Source organism: Columba livia, chromosome 7, assembly GCF_036013475.1.
Source record: "Columba livia isolate bColLiv1 breed racing homer chromosome 7, bColLiv1.pat.W.v2, whole genome shotgun sequence".
Taxonomy (NCBI): domain Eukaryota; kingdom Metazoa; phylum Chordata; class Aves; order Columbiformes; family Columbidae; genus Columba; species Columba livia.
This window is the reverse complement of record NC_088608.1, coordinates 25014162-25040298: the sequence shown is the minus strand read 5'-3', so window position 1 is coordinate 25040298 and position 26137 is coordinate 25014162. Positions and strand designations below refer to the sequence as shown.

Below are 26137 nucleotides of genomic sequence, written 5' to 3'. Positions count from 1 at the left end.
GAAGACAGAGTGGAAGTCTGAACACCATGTTTTGTTTAGTCGATGATGCATTCTAGGTGACTTTTGCTATTAAAACTTGTTAGCCGGGTATGATAAGTAACCTATTGCAAATGCTCAAAATGCCACTTCTATTATATATATATATGTATATATATATATATATTTAGTAGTAGTGTATTACTATTTTGTTATTTTATTAAACTGTGTTTATTTCAATTCAAGTTTCAACCTTCCTTTTTGATTCTCTTCCTTATTTTAGGGGGGGAGGTGGAGGAGGAAGTGAGCAAGTGCCTATTGTGGTTGTGTTGCCAGCTCGGGTTAAACCACGACAATGATTAAAATTTAGCAAGCTACTGCGTTGTAATGGCTTTAGCAAGGAACTAGCAAACATCAAAGGACACACTGCAGTCATTGAACAAGTGGAGGGAGTGGAAGAATCATGCCTGCCATTTCGGAGAGTCCTTGCCATTTAGTCTTGCTTTAATGCATAAACATATTAATATTACATGCTAAAGGAGCATGTGAGACACTTCTGCAGTTAACAGTGAAATTAAAAACAAAAATCCTCCAGACCTCACAGAAAATACAAGTAGTAGTGTGTCAGCATGAGAGAACATAATATTTACTTGGGAATACTGGTCATCTTGCTAAGTCATCTGAGTCTATATAAAACTCACATAAAGTTTCATAGAGGCTTGGTGTTGCCAGTCCCAAGTGCACAAGGAGAATGAGTCACATCTTCCAAGATCACAAGATTTGCTTAAAAATCAGAGTGGCTTATTTTTAATTAGGTTTCATTTTTATTTGCCTTTTTATGTCAAAGCTGATTCATTTTTTCCACTGTTTAGCTGTGATTGTTACTGCTAGCAATGCCCACTCCCTTCTCTGTTTTGCTTTTTTTTTTCTGTTTTGTTTTGCTTTTTAAGAAAAAAAAAAAAAAGAAGGGACTTTTAGCAAGAATACCAAATATTTCAGGACATTAACAAAATCATGTAATTGCTGCCAAGTCATATTTGCAGGTAATTATTGAAGTAATCCCCCTTTTAGTAGAAAGAATGAGGAGCAGGAGGCTGTAGAATAAAATAAGATTAAACTGAAGTTTCATATGTGCTGTTTGGAGTACCTGGTAGTCACACTCTAGAGAAGAATATCATCACTGGAACAGTATGTTTTATTAAGGACTGGGTACAAAATTAATCTGCTCACAAAAATTTTGTCTGGTATTTCTAAATATGTGAAAATTTGTTCTAAGCTCCAAACTTTGCTTTTCAAAGTCCTCTTTACCCCTCCTCCCATCACTTTTTTTTTATATAAAACAAGTAAATTTTAACTCTGTATATTTAAGGCAAAGCCCTGAAGTGGAAGGGCTGTGTACAAGGTTTCCTCCATAATCTTCAGTTTCTCCATGACATTACTGCAACTGCAAATTGCATCAGATGAAAATCTGTCCCTAATGCCCCTGGATTTTATTTATTTTTTTTAAGGTAAAACTTTCTATCAGTTATCCTGGGATGCTCTTAGAAAAATTCTTTTGCCAAGTCAGAAATTCTGTGCAGACCCCAATTGTGAGAGGATGCAGGGCATGGGCATTTCTTTCGATCAGAATGTTATGATTTGACTCCCAGCTTTCAGATGATGTGCGTTTTGCTTTTATAATAGGAATAGGTATGGTTTGGTTTTTTTCTTTTCATAGCAGAGGTTAATTTTAAGTGTGCACAAGCAGTCTGTGGTGGATTTTAGTGGACGGTAAGTACTTGCCATGGTAACAGCAGCATTCTAAATGTTTTTATTTCATGTCCAGATTAGTCTTGTAGGTGACTTTTAAACTAAGCAATTCCAGATTTTAAAAATCCCAAACCAGGTCCCTGCTGGTATTTCTTTAAGGGAAGTGTTTTGTATCGGGGGAGATAAATTCAGCTGTGATGTAATCAAGCACTGTGGAAAGACAGGGGATTTGCCTTTGCAAAACCTGAATTTATCCTACCATTTAGCTTTTCCTTGATATACTGTATTACTCTAATGCAGTAGTTCTGTAGGGAGTTTTTCCCTTGGTCAAAGATAAGCAACTAGATCAAAACTAATTGCAGGACAGATATGTTAAAAAAGAAAAATGAATACTTTAGCGAAGTGACAACTTTTTTTTTTAATGGTTTTATAACCTCAAATCGAGGTGACTCCAGCTACTGCTTGTCTCTGCACCAGTTCTCCATAGTCTGAAGAGGTGTCATTCACCAATGAGAGTGAAGTGTCCCAGCAGATTTACAGGGCAAGGCATATTTCTCAGCAGCTCAAGTTCAAACCCTACTCAGAGCTTGCACCAAGTCAAAAGGAGCTTGTGAGAACGTTCCCTTTGCTTGATCTATTGTGCAGAACTTTCTATTCTGCTGAGCTAACTGTAGATGAGAAACATGCTTCTGGGTAAGTAATCCCATGTGGAGGTTGAAATCTGTCTTTCAGTTAGCTGCATAATAGAGCGCTGTATGCTTGCTCTGGCTGTAGGGAAGGAGAAATACATGCAACGTTTTTGCTGATTTATTTTAATAGCAATCCATTAGTGAAAGCTGTACACATTTTGAATTAGGAACTATTAGCACTGTGGGTGCCTGTGATCTATTTTTTTAGTTACTTTTTATCTTTAGGTAAACTATGTCAAAGAAATAAAAATGCCAAAATCAGCATTTGAACTTTATCTTTTTTTTTCCATGTTCAGATGGTAATCGTGACATTTTCTGAAGGAAGGCTATAAATGAAAATTCTTGTTAGTAAACCCATTGCTACAATGTATTTCTTAAATATTAAAATAAATTTGTTTCTTTTTGTGAGCATGCTAATGGTTCACTGTAAAAAATTAATGCTTGATTATTTTATGTCTTTAATTTCCTTCTAGAATTATGCCACTAAATCCTGTTGGCTGATATTATGTTATGTAATAGTAATCATAAATAGTAATAGCATTGGAAATAGGGAATGCCTTCATGTGTATTTTGAAGAAAAACTTCAAACTATTGAACTTATGACATGTTAATATGTTGCAGATTACACTGTAATGCTTGGCTGCAGTGTTGAAAATATGCATGATGCATTGAGAAAGTTCCTCTTAGGATGCCTTATTAGGTCAAAAACATAAATGCTCTCCTTCTATCCTGTCTATAGTTGGACAATTAGCTCAATTAGCTTGTAGAAAGCTTGCTTTTTTTTTTTTTTAATACAAGGCAACCTTGTCTGGAGAAATGTCCTTGACAGTTTTTTCAGATGTGGAAATAAATACTAACAGAATGCTCATTTGATGTGAATTGAGTTGAATTGGATGTTGTAAAACACCTTCTGCTCTGTGTAAGTATGATCATCCTTGGGCTGTGGTAAATTCAGTTTTGTGGGATGCTGTTGCTTTTAAAACTACTTTTTATCTCTCTCTCTCTCTTTCTGGAGAGATGTTTTTGTTAGGCAGAATTTGGGATTGGTGCAGTGTTTAGCTTAGTCTGGTTAAATTGTTCGGATTTCAGCAAATTAGGTTGCATGTTTATAGGTGCCTCAGGTCTGCAATTACAGCTATTTCATAAGCATTTATCCCTTGTTCTCTTTCTCTCCATGTATGTGTTTGTAACATTGTGCCTACATTTTGTTTGATGATCATAGTTTTACAGCTTGGTTGCTGAATTCTTCATGATGGGGAAATGCTCTCTGATTTTTCTAGACCTTTGCTTCTCTGGGTCATTTTTTATTCAGAGACCGTCATGATAATAATTTGCTGTGTTGCAAATGTTGTAGAAGTTTATAACAGTGAAGTCTGAGATTTGGTTGTTCCTGTTACTCACTTACGTGATTTCAGCATTCTCTATCTAGAAATGTAGATGTGGAGCAGTCCACATCTTCCATGCTGCATTCAGCATGTTTAACTAAACATCTCTAGTCGTCATTTCCCTGGGATATTATTATCATGGTAGTGATAAAATGTCTAGATTCACATTTGTCTTTGATTTTTCCAGTATGGCTCATCTGACAGCCCACAGAACAGACCAGGCTGCTATGTATTGTCCGCACTGAGCTACTGAGCAGTGCAGACAGCCCCAAAATCTTGGGCTGCTCCTGACTCCTGGTAGACAAGGCAGAGGTGATGGGCAGTCTGTGCTGGCCAGGCATCGTCTGTCTGCTGCTCTTGGCCAGCAGGTAGCAAGCCCGAGCTGACACTGTCCTGGCAAAATGGCTTGCAAGCTGTGGGAAAGAAGTGAGAGTTCCAGAATTGGTGTCAATCCTCTGGGGACAGTTGCAAGGTGATGAAAATTGTAGAGAAAATTCTGTCTATACAGGAAGTGTAAAATAAACACAAAACCAAAAAAAAACCCACCAAAACAAAAAAACCCGAACCAAACAAACCCCAAAGAAAAAACACCACACATACAGAAACAAAGAAACAAAGCCAAAGAAGCAACCAACCAAAACAAGCCATACACACACACACAAAACCCCAACAACAAAAACCACCCAAAGCAAATGCAACCAACCAACAAAACCCAGTTTTAATTCCTCAAAACTACTTTATGCAGAACATGCAACTTTGTTGAGCTGAGATATTCTGTTAAGCGGGCAAACCCAATCAAAGTTGGAAGCTCATGCACCAACAATGATACGAATTTTGACTAGAGCTGGGCAATACAGATGCTGTCAGGTGAGGAAGAATGTCTGACCCTTGCTGGTGACAGCAACCACCACAGACCCTACTTGTGGGGAAGCAGACACAGGGCACTGAGTTGTAGGGGCAAGAGGCAGCAATGGCAGTCAGAGAGGGTTTTGGAAAGGAGGTGTTTGAACAGGACTCTGCACTTAGGGAAGTTGTCTGGATAAAGAAGGGTAATCCAGAAGTCATTCATTGTCAATTTCCCAATGATATTTCCTAATGGTAGTTTTAAAAGCTTTATCTGTAGGAAAGATGAAACCAACTTTACACGTAAGCAAGAATTTCAGTGATTGGCACTGGTAATGGGCAGTGCATGGATAAAATTTGCATCATAGGTTTGTGTTTAGGTGAATACCCCAGATGCATGTACAGATTTCTTGATTTTTACAAACAGATATTTGGGTTTGTTCAGTACTTGAAAATATGGCCTTTGGGGAAAAGATGCTTTTATGTGCTGTAATACTAAAATGCTTTGAGCAAAGTTAAAAATCATCATATTATATAGTTGTAGAGAACACTGAGATCTTTTGGAATGACTTATTCAAATATTCTTATAGTTGATGGTGTATCTGTATTTGAATAAATTCCAGAAAAATTCATCCTAAGATGTTTCTAGCCAGTATTGCTTGAAATAAACAGGAAAATATAATCATTTCATCACTTAAAGCTGCTTAAACCTTCAGGGAAAGAAGGGTTACTACTTAAATTTCAGATGAAAGGAGTGTTTTGTGAATTCATCTGTGTCATGTATTCATACCTGAATTAAAATGAGCCATGATGTACTGCACTTTCTCGGGAACATTACATAAACTTTCTTGTTCTAAACCACGCACAAGTTTGAAATGTGCAAACAGACCTGAAAGAAACTTTGCAGTAGTTTCTCCACAAGCAGGAAGCCTAATATTTACACAACAATCAATAGAGTAATGGACACAGAGACAAGCAGTACTCTCTCCTACAAAACTTGGTTTAACTGGTGAAAGAAGGTAGGATCTATCTGAACAAAAACTTTCTTTTTAGTTATGTGTGTACACTTGGGGACAGGTTTGGCTTGAATTCTGCAGGACCTTGTTGGCCAAGATTCGGAGTTGTGCAATTAAAACAAGGGATTGTTTAGAAATATGTTATTTATGGAACAGTTTTCTCCTGCTTTAATTTCTGGGATTTTGATCAGGTCTTTCATTAGTATTTTTGTGAAATTCTAAAGAAGATTAGTCAAGAAAAAATCTGATCCTGATACAGCTTGCTTTGGCATAGATAAAGAGTTTCTTTATGTATGATTTACTTATATCTTCCTGTAAATTTTTGCTGTGATGTTTGTTTCTGCTTGTCCTGTGTGCCTTCAGGGAGAAGTTCTGCCTCACTGTGGGCAGATAGGCAAATAGAAGCAAGACGACAACTGACCTCAGTGCAACCAGACACAGACAAGAAGGGACAGGGGGCAGTATACTTACTATTTCTTGTTATTGTCTGATCTAATAATATCATCTGACAATTAAAGTTGGCAATTCTCAATTCAAACAAAAAGTTGCTAAATCCAAGAACTTGTAAGAGGAAGCTAAACCTGATTTGGTTCCTCTCATTTCCAACATTCTTCTTGCAGGGACTCTGAGAAAATATTGTTGTTCCCCAAGTTCTGTGGGTAGGAATGGTCACTAATCACATGTGCTACCTGCAAAGAATAGTTGAAAGACTTGCCTTTTCTCATATCCTTGGAGAAGACCTGTCCGTTGGAAAGAGAGAAGGTAGCTGGAGTATTGAGACACTGTCCTAAATTTCAGTTTTGAGAGTGGACATTTTGCTTTCTTACCCTGGTGGTCTTTTTCACTGCTCCAGTGCTTGTGGGGTTCCAACTGTGTGAATGTTGCAGATATGGAATGAGCTTTACGATTAGTATGGTCCTTTCTCAGATTGGTGAGAGTGTTTGGTGGGTTGTTGAAACCTCTCTGGGGCAAAGGTGAGGGTAGAACTGGTGATTTTTAATGCTTCAGAAGGTACATCAATAAATCATAGATAAGGTGGGCAGGCTTAGGGGGATCACAGAAATATGAGAAGTTCCACAAAAATTTTAAGAAACCTTCTACAATGGATAGCATCAGGTAATCCTAACTGGGTGAGGTCTCCTAGTTTTGCTTTGTTCAAGTATATATGCTCCCCAGTCATTTGTGAAAGCTTTTCTCAGAAATGACTTGAAATTTGAAACAATAATAAAAACTTAAACCAGACAAGGAAAACTTTAGCTAATAGACTGACATATTATAAGCTACTGAAAAACGTGGTCTTACAATAAAAAGTGTCATGCAAACCTCCTAGTTATTCTAAATGTGTTACCTATTGTAGTAATACAAGCCAAACAGTAAAGTTCAGCTTATACTATGAAACCAAATTTAATTTTCTAGTCTTCATGATTGAAATATCTGTTTTATTTGTCAATTTCATTAACAGTTATTACCAAAGGGAAATGTGTCTCAGACTTGCACATTTCCAAGGTCAATGCTTCCCCAAAGAACTTTTACATACCCTTTGGGCATAGATTCAAACCAATGTCCAGTGTTCCTGGATAAACCTTTTTTTGAAGAGGTTATGATTGATATAACAGTTATAAATGCAATTATGCACAAGTGATGAGGCATCTCACCACCATTTACAAGATACTACTTATACATTATTTTCAAAACCCACCCTATGGCCAACTCAGACCTTTATGTCTATGCAGAGTTCCATTCGGTATTCATTTCTTATTTAGCATCCCATTTGTATGGGTGTGCTTGTGTGGTGCGAAAATAAAAGAAGACTTCAATATGTAGCTAAATTATATTCTGAAGTATTTTTTCCTCTCTTCTTAGCAGGTATTTAGACAGTAACTAAAATGTGTGTCCGTGTTGATGCTGTGCTTTGTATGAAACTGAAGTTGATGCCTACAGAATCAGATTGTTCTTTCTAGATTTTATGGGGAAGCTGAAGAAAGAGCTTTCAGAATGGAGGAAGGAAAATTTCTTTTTGAACTGTTCCCCTGTCATTCTACAACTGTATATGCATTTAGCTTAATCCAAAAGCCTATTTTCTCTCAGGTAGTCCCAAATATCCAGAACTACAGATAACTTGCTAAAGTGCTTCTTGGTAAACAGAGGATTTGTTAGGGTGCCTGGGAAAAGAGGTCATTTCAGAGATGTACATTTTAAAACTTCAGATCATGGGTATGAGTCAGTGGCTGAGGCTGAGAAGGAAAACTGTATGAGTGAGGTATTTGCAACTTTTTTTTTATTTTTAATGTGCTGTCTAAAACTGAAGGGAAAGAGGGACATCAGAACAGGTAGGGAAAGCACTGGAATAGAGAATTATGGCAGCAGCAGTGTTTCTGAAAAACAAACAAACAAAACCAAACACAAAATGAAAAAACAACACCACACAGAGGATATAGTCAAGATCAGAGTACGGATATAACTAATAGTGGGAAGACAGACTTTACTACAGACTTTCTTAGAACTATTGGAAATTAAGGGCTCTATAGACAGGAAAAGAGTAATTCAAAACATCTAACACTTTTGAAAAGACTGAGGAATAAGGATAGATTCAATCCTGTGGTTTAATTCAAAAAGTAATTTATGTGCTTAGGTGATTTCAATGGCACTGAAAGGATAGCTATTCAGCTAGTAAAAGATAGAGAATACTTGGAGGTAAAGGAGTAGGGTGTCTGTCTCTCTTTCACAGTGTTCTTATAGCTTACGATATGTGCTGAATTATAAAGCTGGGTGACCAGGTTTTACAAGATTCCCTGTGAATGTTGTTTTTTATCCTTAAATTGTTATTATAGCATGTAATTTTGGTTTTGTTTGAAGTTTTGACACTCTGCAGTGGAATGGGCAGTTGGCCTCTGAAGTAGTATATTGTATTTCGAACACGCTTTAAAACAAAAGGCTTATCGACATCTCCACTGCCAACTGATAAGTTGCCTAAAGTACTGCAGGTCAATCTGTTATGGGGCTTAAGCTTCAGGTCAAAGTGTCTTGTGGCTGGCTTGCTCAGTCTTTGTTTTTGACCTATGTGAGTCCTCTGAGGCTAGTGGAATTAATCTAGGGGACTAGAGCATATGTAAGAATAGAAAAAGGCTCAGCAATCCACAAAATCTGTTCTTTGTCCAGTTCAAATGAAAGTTAAGTAAAACCTTGGAAGATGGGGCATTTTTGCTTTGGTTCTGCATCTGGACTGCAAAGGGGTCCATGGGGAGTGATGTGTGGTAGAACTACAGCTATAGAACAAAATCAATCAGCTTTTCACTGAGCATACTCAATAGTAAAGATACACTTTAAGATCAGCAGTGTTAGAGACTACATGATTACTCTGTGGTTTTGTGCTCTTTAAATTTTAAAATTATGATAATTGTCACATTTAAAATACAACTTACAAGTTTTAATATTAAAAATACAATTGAAACACAAGCAAAACTGATATTGAAACTCATGAAAATAGGCTGCCCCAACTAATTTAATTGTTTTCTGATCTTTCTTTAGAAGTCTTAGGCTATTTGGTTTTCCTACCTTTCCCGTGGGAATTTCTCCTTTGACTTTAGTGGATAAGTTGTTTTGGATATTGGTTTTCCCAGTAGTAAGCCTTAGCAGACCAGTAATTTCTTCCATACCATCATTACTAATTATGTCCCAGTATATCAAACTAAGGCACATTATTTGCTTACAGTATGTATTCCTCAAACGTTTGTGAGGGGTACAGATACTAATTTCCTTTTAATTTGGCCCTAGTAATAGCAGTAGGAATGGCTTTCTATGGTTGCATTTAAGGGCCTTAACTTCAATAAAATATTTATTTCAAAATTGTCTGTGTCTAGTCAACTCACAGATACCTTTTGAATAGTACTTTCCCTTCAGTGAGGTTACTTTGTGGTGCCTGTCCTGGTCACTGCGTTCATAAAGGTGACATTCAGTGTTGTGCCATCTGTTTTTTTCTGCTCCTTTGTGTTCAGTAACCTTGGAGTTACTTCTAGAGGCACACTCTGCACATATGTGGTGCTTTGAAACATTTGTTAGGTTACATGAAAGGCTTTCAAGCCAAATGCTTACTTCTAGCAGCTGTAAATGGTGTCAGTTTACTGTTTTAGCTGTCTGCTCTTGGGACATTAAGAGCAGTATCATTTTACTATTTGTATCAGAAAATGAAGGGCATGGGATCCTATTACAGCTTACTACTAGTAAAACAAACAAGCAAACAGAAACAGCTAATTGCCCTGTTTCTTCCTCTTCAGGAATCCAATTCAATTAAAAGTAAAGACTTACTATATTGCGGTGATACTTAAGAAGCTAGAAATAGTCTTAATGTTTCAAAGATACATTATCACACTGTGAGTAACTCTTTGAGTTAAAAGAAATTAGCAGCTTTTGTGGACTGAGAGGGTGAGCAAATTACAGAAAAAACTAACCACTGAACAATAAAATTTTCTAATACTTGGTCTAAAAGGAAAGATTCATCCAAATACATTTAACATGCTGAGTCTGTAAACCTAGGGATTTATTTTGCTTATAGTTGGAGGACCAATTGTAAGATTTGGGAAATCCTTCTGTTACAGCCATTTGAGAAGTATTATACTTTGAGACATAGTAATGCAAGTCCAACAAAAATGAGGATATCAGCACTGTCTTTGCTTTTTAAAATTAAACAAAGGAAAGACTTCTACTTGAAAGAGAGGAATTGCTTTTTGCAAATCCAAACATCAGGGGTTGAAATCCTAGACCCTTAGAGCAAGGAAAGTGTAAGAAATATTAAAAAGCATAAGAAAGTTTCTATGGTGTTACTATTTTATATCCACCTGTGAGTCATTCAGTACTTGAAAATTATACAATGCTGTCAATTATGAATACAAATCCAGGGGGAATTTTAAGACCTTTCATCAAAATTTCAAAACTCTGATACCCTAAGGATACCCTGAGGAAACATGAACATAAATAATGAACTACCTGATACGGACCTCTGAGAAAATACACAAACTCCTATTAAGTTGCATCTGGAATGATTGTTCATGCCACAAGAAACAAAAGATGAAAGATGGAGTTACTGGAAGGGCAGCAAGGTTTCTTAATTCGAGCTGTTGCAAAGACGTTGCACGGTGGCTGTAACTGCTTGGTCATGCTCTGCCCACAACCCCTTGCTCTGAGCAGCAACGTGGTTTCTCTGCCCATCTTCTCCAGGGAAAGGCTTCCCACATCTGTGCCTTCACACCAAGAAATCTCTTATCTCACCGATTAAGGTGCAGCAAGGAAGTACTAAGCCAATATAGTGAGAAAACAGTGGTCTGTTCCTTTCGTGTTTATTCCTAGAAATTGCTAGATGATCTGTGGGTGTATTGGCCTGTTTCTGCATCATTCTTCATTTTCAAAGTTCGATTGGGTCACTTCTAAAAATGTGTGTGTCTGACTTGCGTTTACTCTTCATCTTAAATGCATTTCTTGCTTTGCACTTGGTAGTCTGAGTACCATACTTCTTCACCCCACAAATATTGTCCTCCTTTATTTAAGATGTTTAAAATAGAAGTATAGGAGCTGAAATCCTAGGCAAACCTCTACCACTCCAAGTCAACCATTGTTGATCATCTCAGGGCATTAATTTTTTTTTTTTTTTTTTTTTTTAATGTATTTGTCATGTGAAAGACAGACTTATACTTTGCCCAGGGAAGTTACATATCTGTGTTTTTCTCAGGTGTCTTTAAATGAATTAAACTAGGCTTCACAGAGATGCTAACACAATGTCTCTCACAAGGAATATGTGTGAATAGCTATTAAGTTTTATATGCACATCCTTTCATATTCCTAATAATTTCTGAATATAAGTTAATGTTCAAATACAACTCGACCTTGAAGTTTTCGGTTTCTTGCTTTATTTCTTTTTGAGTTCCATCTGGAATTTTTTGTCATTGAACAATCTTTTCCAAAAATATTCCCTTTATCTAAATGAGCTTCACATATAGCCTTTTAAATTGAAACCTTTTATTTCCTTCCCTGTCACACATTTCTTTAAACTGCGTTTCAGGGAAGAATTTCTTTTCAAAAGTGGGAGCAATTCCAAACACATTTGATAGAAATGCCAGTGGGACTGATCGGAAGCTGCGACTCAGCTTTTTCCTTTGCCCTTTGAGTTTTACCTAGTTTCGTGGTGCGTGGACTTCTTTTCCTTCCATTCAGGCTTGACTGTGGGGGTGCAATGGTCTGGAACTTCGGCATTTTGTTGGCAGAGTGATCTTTTCCATTCATCCCTTTCTTCTAGAGAGATGGAGAATTTGGCCTGGCAATGTGTCAGAAGTGATGTGCCAGACTGCATTTTTCTGTCCGTAGCCAGAGACCAGCGTGTTGGCTTAGACTGGCCAGAAACCAGCAGCTGCTTCAGTGTTGGTGGGGTGCTGCTCAAGTCCTGTCCCTCCGCTGGCCAGTCTTCCAAAGGGGTGGCTTCACACTGTTGTCGTGCAGCCCTGTCTGGGCTCTTAATGCCTCTGAGTAAGATGTCACAAGAGGAGAGCACTTGCTGGTTTTGGAACAAGTTCCTGTCTTCTGGGCATCTGCCCAGGTGACTTGCTTAAACCACACCATCTCTCTGTGGTTGGACAAGTCTAGAGCAGGACCTGCTGAGGCAAAACTGAGGCTGGAATAATGAAACTTTTGAGAATGGGCAAGGAGCTTATTTAAAATATTGTCTTTCCCTCTTTTTGATGAAGTTGCTCTTACGTTTTCACTCGTCCGCTTTGTTGTTGTGATCATTTGCATCGTGACCCTTAGACCTTAGGATTGCACATGAGTGCTGAGATGCTGAAATAAAATAACTGTAATAAAACTTATTTAATCACTGTCTGTCCTCTCTCAAGTAATAGAAAAGTATTTGCTTAAAAAAAAACAAAAAAAAACAGTGTTCTTCTGGAAATTTATTTCCACTTTAAGCACCTTTGCTACAGATCAAAGAATTTCTAAAATGAGGATCAATCTGTTTAATTTCAGCTTATCAACAGAATGCTCTCACTCAGCTAGAAACTTCCAAGCTAAAGGAACAGACCTCTGCTGTTACAGCCTGCCTGTTCTTTCCTGTATTAACATTTAATATTTTTGCTTCTGTGAGCTCCAAAGTCAATTCAAGGCTTCTTAGCAAAAACAGATTTTGTCCAACGCAAGTAAAAGATCATAATCCTCTGTGTGAAGTGTTATTTCTGAAGTGTCAACAAAATGTATTTTGGCACAGAGGCTGGGTTGTTGAAAGCTGTGTGTTCGCAAGAGGTTTCTGCAGAGTTTAAAGAAGCTGCACGTGGAATAGTAGGACTGTGGGGAGCAAAGGCAGAGAGGCCAGAGACAATTCAGGGACTGAGAAGTGTCATGCAGGAGTCTTTCAGCAGGAAGGTCTGGTGAGGAGGAGGAGGACTCATCTTTATCCCAGTCTTCCTCCTCCTCTTATACATTATTCCCCTACCACTTGCTGTCTTGCTATAGAATATTTCCTTGTATTCCTTTCCAAGTATTGCATTGTACATGATGGGAACAGGCAAGTCAGGGTCTACTGGTGGGGCAGGAAACTAAGGGGCTAAAGCTGCTCCTACTGCTAGTGAAGGATCAGGTAGCAACTCCAGGAATAGGTTCTGTGTTCTTGCTGCCACTGCGGTGTTGGGAGAAGGAGCAGCAGTGTCAAGTGGAGGGTGAGGGGAAGGCTCTTATATAGGAAAATAATCCTTCAGCTGTCCCTGACAGCTGCTTGCTTTGCCTGCTGGTTCGCTTTGTGGGACAAGGGTCTGCTTTATTACATTTTGTCTCTGATCCACTGTACCAAACCAGGGATAATCTGCTGTTTATAATGATCTTTAGAAATTCTGTGACTCAACAACAGCAGGATTTAAGGTAGAGGAGTGTTTAGGTGATACTCATTTTGATCCCATGCATTCTGTCCGCTTGGAAGCAGGAGCTGTGGCGAGATGTAAGGAATTAAACATGCAGGACTGGAATCTGAAAGGTGTCAAGTATCCTGGGAATAAGCGCCCTCGATTCCCAGCAGTTGCAAGTTGTACAGTAATGTGAGTTAATGGATTATGAGCAGAGAGTGGTGGGATTCAGCTGTTAGTCGGAACTTCTACACATACTTTGTGTAGGAAGGGTTGTGCTTGAGAAAAAGGAGATCTGTACGGCTAGAGGAGGAAATTCAAGGAGAGGATCCTTGATTTTTTTTTTTCTTAGTTTGTGTTGTGTTTCTGTGGATGGAGCAGACTTTACCTGAATTGGTGAGGAAGATGAAGCATGGAACAACCTTATTTCTTCCCATTTTGAGGTTATTTGCAGCCTAGAGGCACTTGGAGAGAAAATAAGGTAAGCATCTTTGTGCAGTGACTGTTATATCCTTCAGGATGTGGGGCTGGAAGCAACATCTTCCGTGCTGATCTCTTATTCCACAGCAGGGAGATAGTCTTCTCTGCCTCTGTTCATTACCAGTAGAACTAGGGTGGCCAAGAAGAAACATAAGTCTCTTATTTGCCTTTTGTCATTTTTTTGAGAGAGGCTTTGATTCAAAAATTACTATTTATAATAACTTCCATTAAACTCTGAGACTCCATACTGGCAAGTAGCATCCTATTACTAAAGAATAAGCATTTCTCAAGCATTAAAATTGCTATTCAGCTGTTCTTTTGTCTCCATGGCAACTTTAAGCGTAACAACAAAGCAGTAGGTGATGTTGTCAGCCAAAAAATCTGTAATGCTCAAGTGATTGTTGATAGCAACAAAATGGATGCCAGTGCAGGGTCACTTACAGCCAGTAATAGATATTGCATCTATGGCTAAAATATTGCACATGACATTTTAAAGCAGAAAATATACCAGAATAAAGTAAGATTGATGCAATTGGCAGTTTTTATAAATTATATATGAGGTACTGTTTTAAAATTCAATAGGAAGCTGTAGTTTACCTTCTCTAATGGAATGAGTTGCATGAAAAGTAAAGAGCTCCTTGTATATGCAATATATGACACCTTGAGAGAGGAGCTCAAGCTTTCTTCTCTGTTGATGGAACAAAGAGCAAACCCCACTTGAGAAAAGTGGAGTCAGTTCCCAAAGGGGATAAAAGTTAAAGGTTTAAGTCCTCATCTAGCTTCACTGTTGATCTGGAAAAGGAAGCATATTAAAAAATAAAAGGCAGTGCTTTTCTTACAAATAAATAAAATACAAGGGATTTGGAAGGAATTATCACCAGTTTTTGATCATAACCCCTTGGTGCCAGGGGCTTGAATTTTTTGCTGACATGTGAAACTGAAAATTGTTCATGAGGAAAAAGCCTTGAGAAAATCAAACTGAACACTGCAGAGACTAGTGCTGGAAACCAGCTGTGAGAGGAGAACAAATCAAAAATGAAAACAAAACAAAACCCCCCAAACCCACGCTTGATATTAAAGCTGGGAGAATAGGAATTAAAGTATTTTTTAGGTAGTTGAGACATAGTAAATTAGGAAATATATTCTAAAACGAAAGTAATGACAGATGAGTTACTGAAAATAAAACTATGTTAAGTAATTTGTGTCCAATATTTGACAAATCTCTTTGGAATCTTGATGGTGGAGGTACTGCGGGAATTCTGCCACTTAGTATATATGTATGCTGTCAATGCAGCATGTACCAAGACACCTCTTGAAGTCTTAAATTAGCTGAATTTGAGCACTAATTTCTCCAGTTAGTGTACCACTCTAGTGCTCTGTATTTTGTAAAGGTGTCACCTCATTTCTTGAACCCAGGGTTCCTGATTGTTTGAACTGTCTGTTATTAAAGAAGGCTTTTTTTATCTTTAAGGAAGATGGAGGATAGAGATCGCAATCAGCTCTTATTCAGAGTCTGCCTTGACAGCATCACACAAACCCTCTTTTAATGCAGACAAACAGAATAGCTTCATTCAGTGACAACAGCACAAGAAACCATCTGATGTTTGTTTTAGACTTCAGAGAACTGGACAAATACTCATGTCGTCCTTGGTTACTCATGACTCAAGTTACACTTGTTTTTATCCCTCCTAAATGAAGACAACATTAGTATATTTTCTTTAATTTGTTTTATTCACATATTTTAGCCTCTTTGCACTATGAAATACATCCAACTGTTTCTTTGCCTCATAGAGGGAAAAATGTTTCCTGCTTCTTTTTTTGGGGAGTGCAATGCTCATAAACCAAGATTTTCAAGGCTGTTAGTATCTCCTGTTCCTGGAGATCCTAGCATCCAGTTATTTATTTAGATCTAAGATACTTACAAAGATCTAAGACTGGATGGGTAGATGACTGAAAACGGAAAGTTGCTGTAATTTATTGCAAATTACTTTTTTTTTTTGCAAGCCAAATATGTATTTATCCCTTTGTAACTAACTCTTCAAGTGCAAGCAAAACTTTCAGCAGTAGAATTCCAGACATTCAGGGAAAGATGGACCATTAGCCTACATTGTTCTCACTGGTATTAGACAGAACAGATCTCTCAACATCTTGTTGCTGTTGCAGGATGAACTTGGAAGTGCCTAAGCAGTTTTTGTAACTCCAGCAATTATTTTGCATCATTAACAACTATAATCTATCTAATTATTTTCCTCTAAATTTTTTCTCAAATAATTAAAGTTCCAGGCTATGAGCAAGATCTTGACACGTATCATTATTTGCTATTTACTCTGTGACTGTCACGTAAACTTGCAGACCATTTATTCAAATGTGAGATCTGTCAGGGATTTTTGTAGTTTATAGTGAATATGTCTTTGCAATTCACTAAGATCTGTTTCAAATATCTGATATTTTTTTATTTTTAATCTACACATGTGTGCAGAAAATGCACAGAATTCCATGGAGCCAGTAGCAGCCATCTCTTTGACTTGATATTATCTAGCCTTACTTTTATAGAATCACAGAATGGTTGGGGCTGGAAGGCACCTCTGGAGATCATCTAGTTCAACCCACCTGCTAAAGCAGGTTCACCTATCGCAGATTGCAGGGGGATGCATCCAGGCAGGTTTGGATGTCTCCAGAGGAGACTCCATAACCTCTCTGGGCAGCCTGTTCCAGCACTCTGTCACCCTCGAAGTAAAGAAGTTGCTCCTCATATTCCGATGGAACCTCCTGTGCTTCAGTCTGTGCCTGTTGACCCTCATCCTATCACTGGGCACCACTGCAAAGAGTCTGGCCCCATCCTCTTGCCACCTGCCCATAAGATATTTATAAGGATAAGTAAGGTCCCCTGTCAGTCTTCTCTTCTCCAGGCTGAATATACCCAGCTTTCTCAGCCTTTCCTTGTAAGAAAGATGCTCCAGACCCCTAATCATCTTTGCAGCTCTCTGATAGACTCGGTCCAGTAATTCCTTGTAATTCTTGAACTGGGGAGCCCAGAACTGGACACAGACTCCAGATGTGGCTTAGGACAGAGTAGACAGGGAGCATAACCTCCCACGACCTGCTGGCCACACTCTTCCTAAAGCACCCCAGGATACCACTGGCCTTCTTGGCCACGGGGCCACGTTGCTGACTCATGGTCAACCTGTTGTCCACCAGGACTCCCAGGTCCTTCTCTGCACAACTGTTTCCAGCAGGTCAGCTCCCAAGCTGTACTGGTGCCTGAGGTTATTCCTTTCTAGGTGTAGGACGCTACACTTGCCTTTGTTGAACTTCATTAGATTCTCCTCCACCCAACTCTCTAGCCTGTCCTGGTCTCACTGTACAACAGCACAGCCTTCTGGTGTAGCAGCCACTTCTCCCAGTTTTGTATCATCAGCAAACTTGCTGAGTTTCAGTCTCTTCATCCAGGTCATTGATGAACAGGTTGAACAAGACTGGACCTAGTACTGACCCCTGGGGAACAGCACTAGCTACAGGCCTCCAAACAGACTCTGCACTGCTGAACACAACCCTCTGAACTCTGCCATCCAGCCAGTTGTCAATCCATGTCACTGTCCATTCATCTAACCCACGCTTCTTGAGCTTGCCTAATAAGGATATTATGGGAGACAGTGTCAAAAGCCTTGCTGAAGTCAAGGTAGACAACATCTACTGCTCTTCCCTCATCTACTCAGCTAGTCGTACAGTCATAGAAGGCTATCAGGTTGGTCAAGCATGATTTCCACTTGGTGAATCCATGTTGACTCCTGGTAACTGTCCTCTTCTCCACATGCTTGGAGATGGCATTCAGAATGAATAGTTTCATCACCTTCCCAGGGATGGAGGTGAGGCTGACTGGCCTATAGTTTCCTGAATCACCCTTTTTGTATTTATGGGTGTCCAGTTTGCCTAAATGATCTCTTACTTGACTCTCCTCAACTAAGGGAAAATCTTCCTTTCTCTGAGCTTCCACTCTTACTTCCAGGGTCTGGGATTCCTGAGGGCCAACCTTAGCAGTAAAGACAGAAGCAAAAAAGGCATTCAGTGACTCTGCCTTCTCTGTATCTTCCATCACTAGGGCACCCACATAATCGAGCAATGGGCTTACATTTTCCCTAACCTTCCTTTTTCTACTGATGTACTTGAAGAAGTCCTTCTTGTTGTCTCTGACATCCCTTGCCAGATTTAATTCCAGGTGGATCTTAGCCTTCCTCACCACATCCCTGCGTAGTCTAACATTTTTATATTCTTCCTAAGTGGCTTGTCCCTTTTTCTCCATTCTGTAAACTTCCTTCTGCCAATTGAGTTTTGTCAGAAGCTTCTTGATTGATTTCCATGATTCAGTGATCAGCTTTTAATCAAAATGCTTGGATGTACCTAGTGATAATGGTTGAAAGTTGCCATCACTAGCAAAAGGAAGTATAAATTATTTGATATCTTGCTTTGTTGCAACTTCCACAGGTCCTAATGTCCCTAAATGAAAGTTGTCTCTGCTTTTCGCTGATTCAGCTCACAGTGCTTTGCATGCAAGCAAGTTGTTATGGTAGGTGTAAGGGATGTGGCAACTAGCAGCTGTGCTCAGGGTGTTTTATCATGACCTTGCTGGAAATGCATTATGTAAAATTAATATTTAAAATCAGGTGCAACTTATATTTAGGAATAAAATTATAAAACTTTTGTTTACTGCAAAGATAAGTAGCCCTGCTGTTGACTATGACACATTTGTCCTTAATATGAAAATAAAGGTATCCATGAACAAAAGTTCCCAGTTTCATTACAGCTATGGAAGTTTCCATTTCATGTGCAATGGTAGCACAACTCTGTACAAGTTGCCTTGACAAAAATAGTATTTAGAAAAAGTGGAAAATTCCATTTGCAGAGAGGGAATCTTAGCAATCTTCATTTCCCAGAATTTGCAGCTGGTACTGCATTGAGAACTACTAAAATGTTCAATTGTCAACGACCAGATTTGATAGAAGAAAAGTTTTTTTGCTTTACTTTTCTGCATTAATAAGTTCATAATTCCTATCAGAGTGATTCTGTTAGTGTTCAAATGCATTTGCATTTCAAATGCAAAAAAAAAAAAAAAAGCAAGGACCATAGGAAAAATTAAAATGCAAATTTCAAACAGAAATAAGTGCTCTTGTTTCTTTTTAAGCTACAGATTTTTAGTTCTCTATACAAAGAAATATAGAGATATTTATTTTCACGTTATGATGTTGAGACTTTGACAGCCTGGTTTGTGCAGGAAGGACACACTTTTGTGCTGTAGAAGAGACACAGTAAAATGCACCACACTGGGGACATCATTGATGTTAGCTTGTAGTATATGTTTGTGCTTTTGTTTGCTTCTGTTAAATTTTGTTTTATTGATCTTGACCAAAACTTGTGATAAAACTATTTATGAAAGACATAGCCTTCTTGAAATGAAGCAAGGTCATGTTTGTACTACATGAAAGAAAGCCTGACACTGGCTGTAAATACCTTATTGCAATTTGTCTTTCACAACTGCAATCATAGTACCCATTGCTGGTCATCTAATGCTCTTCTTGTCAATGTGGAATTGCTTCTCTTGTACATATAACACCGTTTTATTTGGTCTGGATACAAATGCATGTGTGGTTGAGATTCCCAGATTCTCCTGGGAGATAATTTCCACAGTCTGGTTCAACTCAGAAGGGCTGCCACCATGAACATTAAATATCACTCAGATTAATCTTGCTGTCAAGAAGCTTTCACTGATGTTCAGACCTGTTTTTCTCAGTTATATCCTTTTATTCCAGCTCTCTGTATTCTCCAAACCTTTCAGAATTCTTTACTTCAGAAGTCTTTCAAATACCCTGTCCCTCCTCTTACGTCTGTTTCTATCATGTATTGTACTCTAGGGGGTCCATATTTAACTTTTTGTATTTTCTGAACTTCCCAGAGCTTGCTTCTTACATTGCTTTGCCTCAGTCTCTTTTCAATTCGTAAATCCTTTTCAAGTTAAAAGGTACCTGCTGCTCAACACAATAAGCATTATCAGACAGGGACTGATAAGTCCTTGCTTGATCTAAGGGACACACTGATACTTTGAGCATTGTCCCTCATGCTGTGGCCAGGTTAATAGGCTTCATGCATGATGATGGTTTTATGCAGAAGAGAGAACTGGGCTTTTTCTTCCTTCACCTTAATTGCTACTCTGGCAGGTCAATCAATCCCTTGCTCTTGCAACTCAAGTGTTCTTGGGAAAAACATAAAACATTTTCACTATTTGTATGCTTTTCCATATTTCTCACTGCATGACCAAGGTAATCTTTAAAAAAAGCTTTTCAGACAGAATGTCCAGATACTTTTATTTTTGTAGTTTTTGCCTAAGTCTGACTTTAAGTCTGCACTGCTGCCTGATGGATTGATTTATCAAACTATAATCTATACCTAGCCCAACATTTACTAGAAGTGAAAGAGCGTTCTTTCTTTGTGGAAATAATAACACAACAGTCATCTCACCTGATTTTTAAGTTATACAGCAAAATGCTACTATGTCTGCTTATCAATAGAAACAATGTAATACACCAAGTGAGCAGTAGTGAAAGTAATTTTGAAGAGAGGATTGACTGGATATTTTTATTCAAGATACACGTATCAGGATATTTCTTTTATCAAGTGTACTGTAAGGGTTTGGAAATTCCTTTAAAGAGACCCTATTCAGGGCACAAATGTAAACTCTCCAATGGCAGAGGAAAGACAGGAAGTTTGGCAAGGATAATTTGACTAAACTACAAGAGCTTTATGGAGTCAAGTACAAGAGAACTATAGGTAGGAAATGAAAAGTAGTCTAAATTACTAAGGTTGATGAAGAAAGAGTAATGTATAGGACAAACTTAGAAAAGAAATGAGGTTGAAATAAGCATCACACTTGAAGAAAACTTACTGTAAGTGCACTTACAATACTTACAGAATACCAAAGAAAAAGGTGGATTGTTATTCTTTGATTGTCAGAGAAAGCCAAGAAGTTTGGGTTGCATGGTGCCATTTTTTCTTTATCTTTTGTTAGAAAGATCAATTGTGTTAACCTGACAGTTATCAATATAAGTAACAAAAACCTGTAAGAACAGTTTATTGTCTCTCAATGAACTGAAATCTTCAAAAAGCTGGTTCTGACAAATGTGATACAAGGATACTTACACAAATGAAAATATCAGGGCTGTTGCCACTTGTGAAGAGAAGATGAAGTCCCAGAGCAGTAGAAGAGAGCCGATGGGGGTCACAATATTTTTAAAAGAGAAGAAAGAACAAACCAAGTTTGATAACTAATAGATTATCTTCCCTTTGAAGAAAGGGACAAATTAATTATGACAAAATATATGAAGGAAAACAGGAACTGAGTAATAACTGACACAGCACATAAGCAGGAATCGCTACTCTGTGAATGCAGGAAAGAGTTGCTGTGTATCACAAGCTCAATGCCAGTTAACACTGCTAGGTTATCAACTAAGACTGATACCATCCTGAGAGATACAACCTGAAACATAGTGTGGCAGGCATGAAATTTGTCTGCTACACTGCAAGAAAGATGGGGGGCGGTTCGGGTGAGTCTGAATGAGAAACATCAGAGCTCACAAAATTTTTCTTTTCAGCCTCCTCTATCTCAGTACTGTCCATTTCACAACAAAGAGTTCAGCTCAGCCAGCTAGCTCACTAGTCTGGTTAAAAGCAAATTTCTCTTTTGTTGACTTTTGTCAATGTGTTTCCAACTGGTCTGACCCCCTGCACTGGCTCCAGGGGAGTGTTGGGAAGGGAGGGGTGGTGAGGTTGCCCCCAGTCTGATCACAGACAGATGGACAGTAGGTGCAGGCTGCATGGCACGTTTCATAAAAATGCTTTTTTTTTTTTCCCCATCAACTCTCACTTTCTGTTTATTTCTCTTTATTTTCAGTATAGTGTTTGATTAATTAGGTTTATTTTATGAAATAAATCAAAATCAAGTGATGGGAAATTAGAGGTGACTTTATTTGAAAGGCTTATGCTAGCTGAAGTCCTGTTAAAAGCCAGTTTTAATGTTCTGTTATCAAACTTTCCTCTTTGGTTCAGTTACAATTAAATTTAACAGAAACAGTCTGTTACATATTGCTCTTTTTTTGGTCTCTCTTTCTGAATGTAACCGAGTGTAGGGTTGCCCAAGTTCATGCCATGCAGTCTTTGAAAATGTAACAGCATCAGAAATCTTGACTGTACAGCCCTGGCACGTCTGGTACCCTGCGGCACCCAGAAGCAGAGTAAGGTGTATAGTCAGATACCAGTGTTTAATTAATGTTCATGACTGTGCTGATCTGTGCTAACAGATTTGTTAATTTGAAATCTGTTGCCTTCATTCTTCCCTGTATAAGAGAGATTACGTAGCATGTATTATAGTTCTATAAATTATGTTCTTACTTATTCATCAGTCCTGACTTCAAGAATAAAGTGAAGCAATGCACCTCAATTCAGGAGAGCCAGGATTTGTGGATTTTGATCTTCTGAATATCATGACGCTGCACTATCTGTAACCCTGTGCTCCAAGGGCCCCTTTTACAAACTTTTAAAAATATTCAAGCAGACACCATTTATTTTTTCTTTTTCCCCCCCCTTTTTTTTTCCCAGAAGTTATTTAAAATGCAGCTCTCTGGCAGCCAGCTAGCTAGTAACCACTCTAAGTTTAATTCTAAGAATAATAGCAGGGAAAATGCCACTAAAATACAATTTATCAGTCTTTCCAGTTATATTTGATCTGTTGATGTCAATAGTAGGCTGCCCTCCCTCTGGAGTCAAGTTGCAAACACTTTCCTCAAGGGTAATTAAAGCTGAGCACAGAATTACAACAGCCTGGATTTGTTCAGGCTTGCTGCTTGCCCACTGTCTCATAGCACCGAACGTCACAAAAGCACCATGTTGAAATGAAATTCTTATTTATCTCTGAGTCTTATGCTGTATGTATGGTCAAATGCTGCAGAGGAGGTGGATTGTAACCTTAGGGACCAAGGTAAGCATCATGGCACTGATTAATGGTGGGAAGCCTTTATGGAACTACATGATCTCTGTTTTGTTATGCTTTTGCTTTACTAAAATGATTCATGGTTATGTGGTCACAGCAGCTTCTGAATATTGCAAGGCACTGGTGAACTTGTAGTATCTGTCTTCCATTTGTAAATGACCTAAAAAACTTTGGTCAGCAATGCAGCTCTTGTGCTCTTTCACAGCCAGGTTAAGGTACCTTTATTTGTATTTTTAGGTGAGAGAAAGGCTGAGTCAGGCTCCTGCTTTGTTGAGTAGGGTGAGGTCTCTGTGCTTCTTGTGTTTCCAGGTGCAGTATCACAGGGTGCACTGGGAACATGTAAAGCTCCAGAAACAGAGCTTTGACTTCTCCCTTGCTTTTATGAGCGTGGGCTCTGAAAAGGACATGCAGGATGCCATCTTGATTAGGAGAAAGCTGAAATCCTCCAGGAAATCCCATGAAGATGTTCTTGTTGCTTAGTTAGGGGCAGCAAATAGAGCACCAAGAAGTTAGAGAAGTTTGGGAAGAAGGAGATTTTCCCTTCCGTAGTATTAACTAGGAAATTATTAAATAGTTGTTTTTTCTTTAAGCTGCTTCTAAGACATCTAGGAATTTCTTCAGTACACCAGTCTTAGAAAAAGGATTATATCACTTGAACTTAAACTGCATGTGTGATAGACCTGCCTACTGCCTTTACATGTTTGACCTCTTTTGGATGGGTGCTTGTATGCTGCCTGCCCTGTGCCATGGTAGAGCACTTAAATTCAGTGTGGAAAGTAGGCTTCCTTGATAATGTTATGAAGGTTTTAAAATCTGCCTTTCTTCCCTGTATCATTGTTTATTACTTCTAAACAGAAAGATAGTAGTCCTTCTAAAAGCATGTACCTAAGTATGGAAATGATAGCAACTAAGGGGAAGATTGTGACTAAAATTGTGACCTTTTGGATAGAAAGAGGGTGGACTGGATGTTCAAACTTATTTTGAAATTTCTGAAAAATTGAAACTTTTAGATAGAAGGAAAACCAGATTTTGTTCAGTAGGGATCCTGATTTTCATTGCAGGTAGTTTCAATAGACCACTTCAAACATCTAAATCACCTGTTGCTGCAATCTTTTATCTGAAGGATATTTAGGGAGCAGTACCAATAGAAGAACTTAAGAACAGAAAACAAGAAGCAACTTAGGTAACTGTATTTTCTAGAGGTGATTGTGTGATATGTAGAAGAAGAAAATGAGGCATGAAATTCTCTGAGCTATGATGGCTTTTAAGAGACTTGGAAATTGTGTAATGTGGTTAAGTGAACAGACACATCCGTGGGGATGCATATGGGTCTAGACCCCTATTATCTTTGTGCACAGCACTGCTGAGCAGGTGTGTTGAAATGGACTGTTGAAATGGAATAAGGAGCAAGAAGCCAACTGCAGACATAAACCCCCTAAATGTAAAATTCAGGCATAATGGTTTTGACTGACTAATAACAAAATGGTCACCCAGCAGCATTCCTGTTGTTAGACTTGTTTGGTTTTAGTGGACAGGAACTCAGTACCTCATGAAAGGACGTCTGTGTTGAGGCTCACTGAGGATTAGTGGTGGTTAGCTCAATGATGTGGTGACAGAATTCAGGATAAGGGTTGGATTTTGAGAAACACCACATTATGTGAGAAATGAAGTGATAACAGACTCTCTAAAAAGTTAACTGCAATCAAGTCACATCCCCAAAATTATCAAACTTTTAAGGTAATGTAAATTGGGGTTTTTTTGTTCCTGTTTCTTAGAAGGGAAGCTTCAGTTTGTAATAAAACATTGTGTTTAATCAGAATGCTGAATGGAGAGGAGAGTTTGTGCTTCTTCTTGGAACACTCGCAGGCTTGATGCACAGCACCTAAGAATATGTGGTGAGGGAAAAAATGGGGACTGACCTGGAAGTTGCACCATGCTCTGAACAAGACTGGTTTTAGTTAAGGGTGACAGCAGAAAAGTGAACAAATACCCTCTCTCACTCTGCCTTGGTTTTGGGAGAGTGGAAAAGACAAGGGGTTCCTGGTTTGAGCATATCAAGAAAAAGGATCCTAAGGATTTTGAAAAGATCTCCATTAGTCCAGATGGCAAGAGAATAGGGAGCTGAAAAATACACAGCTGGTTTTTCTGTCATACTTGGGAAACTTCAAAGCAAAAACAACTCCAAAGGAGCATTTCCTGGAAGCAGATAAGAACAGAGGAGGAGGCAGAACTGCTCACTCAGGCTGTGGGAGAGGCTTGAGCAAGCCAGGAGATTTGGAGGAAAAGAGACTAGGATAGACTGCAAAGTTCCAACTGGCTTTAATGCAGGCAGGAGCATTGCATTTATTAATAGTTGTCACTGTTTGGTTAGAATAAAAATCCAGGTTACCGAGCTCGGTGGTGTTAAGCTATAATGTGCCAGCCTGCTTTTCAGTCAAACAAATTGTCTCGCTTGCTTTAGAAGTCTAGAGAATTAGTTCTTTTGAGAAACCAGTGAGAAATATTTCCATACTACCTATAGATAATGATAAATTACAGTTGTACTTCAGCCAGCACATTTCTTCTAAATATAGTGAGGGTTGTTCTATAATTTATGCAATTGCTTAGGCTTGAAAAGGAGCCAGTGCTGACAAACAGGCTTTGATACTAGTGTAGTACTTTAGCTTGACTTGGGAATATAAATACTTCAAAAAATGCAGTGGGACAGTGTCACACAATTGCTGTGAAATAGGAGGCGTACATGGTTCAGGTGCCTTCGCAGCCACAGGAACATGAGAGTGGCAGCTGAAGGAGGAAGGGGACAGGATCGTGAGTCACAGGTTCTGCAAATGCATGGAGGGACAGGGCTTTTCCAAATGTTATCAGGCAATTGTAACACAGTTATTTAAGGAAAATGCAGGATAATCCGTTCCACTTCTAATTACTGGACTTCTCTTCCCACTCTGTCAGTTCTGGTATCTTCTGTACAAAACCCTACAGGGATTCCTGTTGTTATTGCAAACTATTAGACTTGCAGTACAACTTCTTGGTTCATGTTTTGATGTACTTGTCTCTAAAATACTGAAATTCCAGTTTCCTATTTTTATGCCTC

The 26137-nt window shown here is 38.5% G+C and overlaps 1 protein-coding gene across 11 annotated transcripts in view; it reads left to right on the top strand.

Moving 5' to 3' along the window:
* ZNF385B (zinc finger protein 385B) overlaps nt 1-26137 on the top strand; it is a 152656-nt gene that overhangs the window by 70583 nt on the left and 55936 nt on the right. The window contains exon 1 of one of the 11 annotated variants that reach the window (XM_065068883.1): nt 5640-5661. The exons of 8 other annotated variants lie outside the window; for them this stretch is intronic. Coding sequence is in view for 1 of the 3 variants with exons in the window: in XM_021289833.2 (XP_021145508.2) it covers nt 22977-23034 (58 nt within the window). In the remaining 2 variants the exon portion in view is untranslated. Of the gene's footprint in view, nt 1-5639; nt 5662-13430; nt 14014-22848; nt 23035-26137 lie in introns of those variants that run through there. 2 more of the 11 variants (XM_021289834.2, XM_021289833.2) reach the window with 2 other exon arrangements.